The sequence below is a fragment of the Stenella coeruleoalba genome (genome assembly GCF_951394435.1).
Source record: "Stenella coeruleoalba genome assembly, chromosome: X".
Lineage (NCBI taxonomy): Eukaryota > Metazoa > Chordata > Mammalia > Artiodactyla > Delphinidae > Stenella > Stenella coeruleoalba.
Genome location: NC_137152.1, coordinates 29662567 through 29665586, shown reverse-complemented (window position 1 = coordinate 29665586; position 3020 = coordinate 29662567). Strand labels below are relative to the sequence as shown.

Below are 3020 nucleotides of genomic sequence, written 5' to 3'. Positions count from 1 at the left end.
TGTTATGTGCTTACCTCGGTACTGAATTAGAAATAAAAAGCTTGGTAGCTTCTTCCCAAACAAAACTGAACACTTACGGAGATGATTATCTACCACTTTGAAATACCAGAGAAAAATAAAATTGGTTTTTGCTAAAAAAAAATCAATTAACTGTATTTTATTTAACTACTAAGCCATCCATTGGTGGATTAGAAAGCAACAAACTTTTGTCAAATTTCGTTAACACATTTGCTTTTTTTTATTTTTTAGAATATAGTCTACATCTGGATTAAAAAAGTTTTAAATAAATTTAAGACACATAACAACAGTGGAACCCTTCATCATTCTATGTACAACACGGATAGAATGTCAGTTGGTTCCATTTCGGGTAAGTCCGCTTTCTCATAATAACATTACTTTCACTGAGTGGCACGCTTCGTACGAGCTGGCACAGTGCCAGCTTACACACTTTGAGGGGGTGGCGTGAAAAGGATGGGATAGGGGTACCACAGGACAACCCTACAGTGTAACAGAAAATCATTAATAAAGTAGTACCGGTTACCGACAGACAGTGCTGTTTGTGCGCTTACCACAATGGAATCGCCGAAGTTTCAGAGCGAGGAGATTGGAAATACTTAAGACGGGGCCACGGTTACAAAAAGAAATAGTGCAAACAGGAAAACTGATGCAACCCTAGCAGCGCTGCGGCCTCCACCAGCCCAACGGCAGGGCGGCGGGAGGCTGTGCGCCCGCCCCGCCTTCCCTAGCGCCCAACTCCAGGCGGCGCTCCCAAATGTGGCAACCCAGCGCCGCGCCCTGGAATGGCTCTTTCTCGGCCCTTCTCCTCCGGAAAGAACAGAAAAGAAACTCCAGGAAAAGCACAGACTGAATGCAGGGCGTCAACTCAGTCCTATTCCCACCAAAGTAGAACACAGCCCCCTCATTCCCCCTCCCCACCCCCGCGGGAGAGAGGGAAATCCTTGAGCACTACCCCACCTCTTCTGCCACCGCTTTCCTCTCCTCTCCCCAAAGAAGCCCCCTCCTCCATGCAGCCCTGCCGCGTCCCCTGCACGTACGCAGCCCCCCAACTTTGCAGTTTGCCCATCGTGCCCTAGAGCCAGAAAGAAAATAGCTTTGAGGAAAGAGAGGGTGAGAGATGGGGCCGGGAAGGGTGCTGGGCAGCCGCGGGCAACCCGCCTCAGTGCCCCCAATTGCTGAAGCCGATCTCCTGCTTGTATCTATTAGTGAGGATGTTGGCTTTGCGCGTGAGTTTGGAGAGCACAGTGTGCAGCCCGCGCAGGTGGTAGTGGAACTGCTGTTCCAGGTCCTCCTCGCCGGCGTCCGCGCCCTCCAGGTGGCTCAGGTCCACCAGGATGTCCTTGGACTTCCAGGCGCTCCCCTCCTCGCTCCCCGCCGCCGGCGGCGGCTGCTGCAGGACCCCCCACTCGATGTCGTTGCGGATGGACTTGAGCAGCACGTAGTGGCTGTACATGTCCCGGGAGGGCGCGAAAAAGCTGCCGTTGCCGCCGCCCGCGCCGGGGGCCGGGGGCTTGCGCTCCTCCAGGCAGCCGCCACTGCCGCCTACCTCCACGCCGACGCCGTTGTCCAGCCCGGGCTCGGCCAGTGGCACGTCGCGCAGCAGGCTGGGCACCATCACCGTCTGGTCCATGTTGTTCACGGCGCCGATGAAGCGATTCATGGCGTTAAAGAGCGAGTGCTTCTGGTTGTAGGTGTCGCAAACCTGCATCATGGTGGCCGCGCGGGCGCCGAAGCACAGGGACGCAGGGGCACGGGATGGCCGGCCGGGGCGAGGGGCTGTACGCCTTTCACGCGCTCTCTGAGGCCCGCGCCGGGGGCCTGGCTACAGCCGGTGCGGCGGGATTCCCGGCTTCCTCCGCCCTCTCCCAACTCTCGTCTAGATCGAAGCCCGGCCCTGCGGGAAGCACGACTTCTCCTGGCTCTGGCGTCCGGAAGCTCGCGATATCGGCGCGTGGTCTCTGGGTCGAGCCCTGGCCTGGTTGGGAGACGGGGACGAAAGAGCAGATTATTCACGCGGCTAGGGTGCCCGGCGCCCCCACCCGCGCGCACCTCCCTCCCTGCTTACAGCTTGTCTGGGACGGCTCCCGGGTGACTCCCAGCAGGAGTCCCACCTCCTCGCCCCCCGCCCAGGGCCGCGGAGAAAAGGAAGGGGTGCTCCCCACTCCCGTCTCCCTCCGCAAAGCCTGAGTCCAAGCACCCACGCTGACGGGGCAGAGGTGGGGCGGGGGCACGCACTTCCTCCGGCGCCTCGAGATCCCCTGCTGCTGGGTAGCTCAGTGTTCCCGCTGCTGGATGCTGCTGCCTGCGGACGCTGCTGCGGTCAGTGGCCGAACTGTGACTGCGGGCGGTGGTGGTGGCGTCGGCCCCCTACCCATCCCAGGTGCTCAATTTATAGAGCCCCGGAAAGGTGTCGCCGGCGCTCAGGGCCACTCGCCGTGTCTCCTCCTCCCGCCTCCCCGGTAGCGCGGAGATAAAAGGCCCGAGCTGGGGATGACCGCCAGTAACACTCCAGGCCCTTTCTACAGCGGGGGCGGGGCGCGCCGGGCCAGCCCCGCCTCTCGCCTGATACCCGGGCGGAGGGAGGGCGCAGTAGCAGGGCAGGGCAGGGCAGAGGAGGGACAGAACAGCCGCACCCAGCCATGCCGAGTGCAGAGCAGGCCAGCTTGGGGGGAGGGCCAGGCACAGTGCGGGTAAAGAAGGTGCCGGCGTCCGGTCCCGCAAGAGGGCGGGCTGGAGTGCGGGGGGATGGGTGCGCCTTGCTCACGCTCCCAGGGTGGGATGACCGAAGTGCTGGCGCCCAGGTTGTAAAGTGAGGCCCCCAACCCCGCATCTATGCTGGCAGTGGCCCGGAAACTACCGATCCGGTTTATTAATAGCCGTCGGGGAAGAGGGACCCGCAGCAGCAGCAACTCCATCCCAAGACTCTTACGTAAGAAGGGTGACTGGGCATGCCGGGTGCACGTGGACGCGTGGTGCTCCCGCCGTGGCCCTGGCCTTGGCCA

At 60.5% G+C, this 3020-nt stretch overlaps 1 protein-coding gene across 1 annotated transcript; it reads right to left on the bottom strand.

Annotated features, from left to right (window-relative positions):
• Positions 1 to 223: 223 nt before the first annotated feature.
• MID1IP1 (MID1 interacting protein 1) lies at positions 224 to 2473 on the bottom strand. Its single transcript, XM_079911666.1, has 2 exons — positions 2254 to 2473; positions 224 to 1993 (listed from the first exon to the last, which is right to left on the bottom strand). The coding sequence occupies exon 2, from the start codon at positions 1727 to 1729 to the stop codon at positions 1178 to 1180; it is 552 nt and encodes a 183-aa protein (XP_079767792.1). The 5' UTR covers positions 1730 to 1993; positions 2254 to 2473; the 3' UTR covers positions 224 to 1177.
• Between the last annotated feature and the right edge of the window lie 547 nt (positions 2474 to 3020).

Coding starts and splice junctions, on each gene's coding strand:
- MID1IP1 (XM_079911666.1), bottom strand. CDS start 1,729: ATGATGCAGGTTTGCGACACCTACAACCAGAAGCACTCGCTCTTTAAC.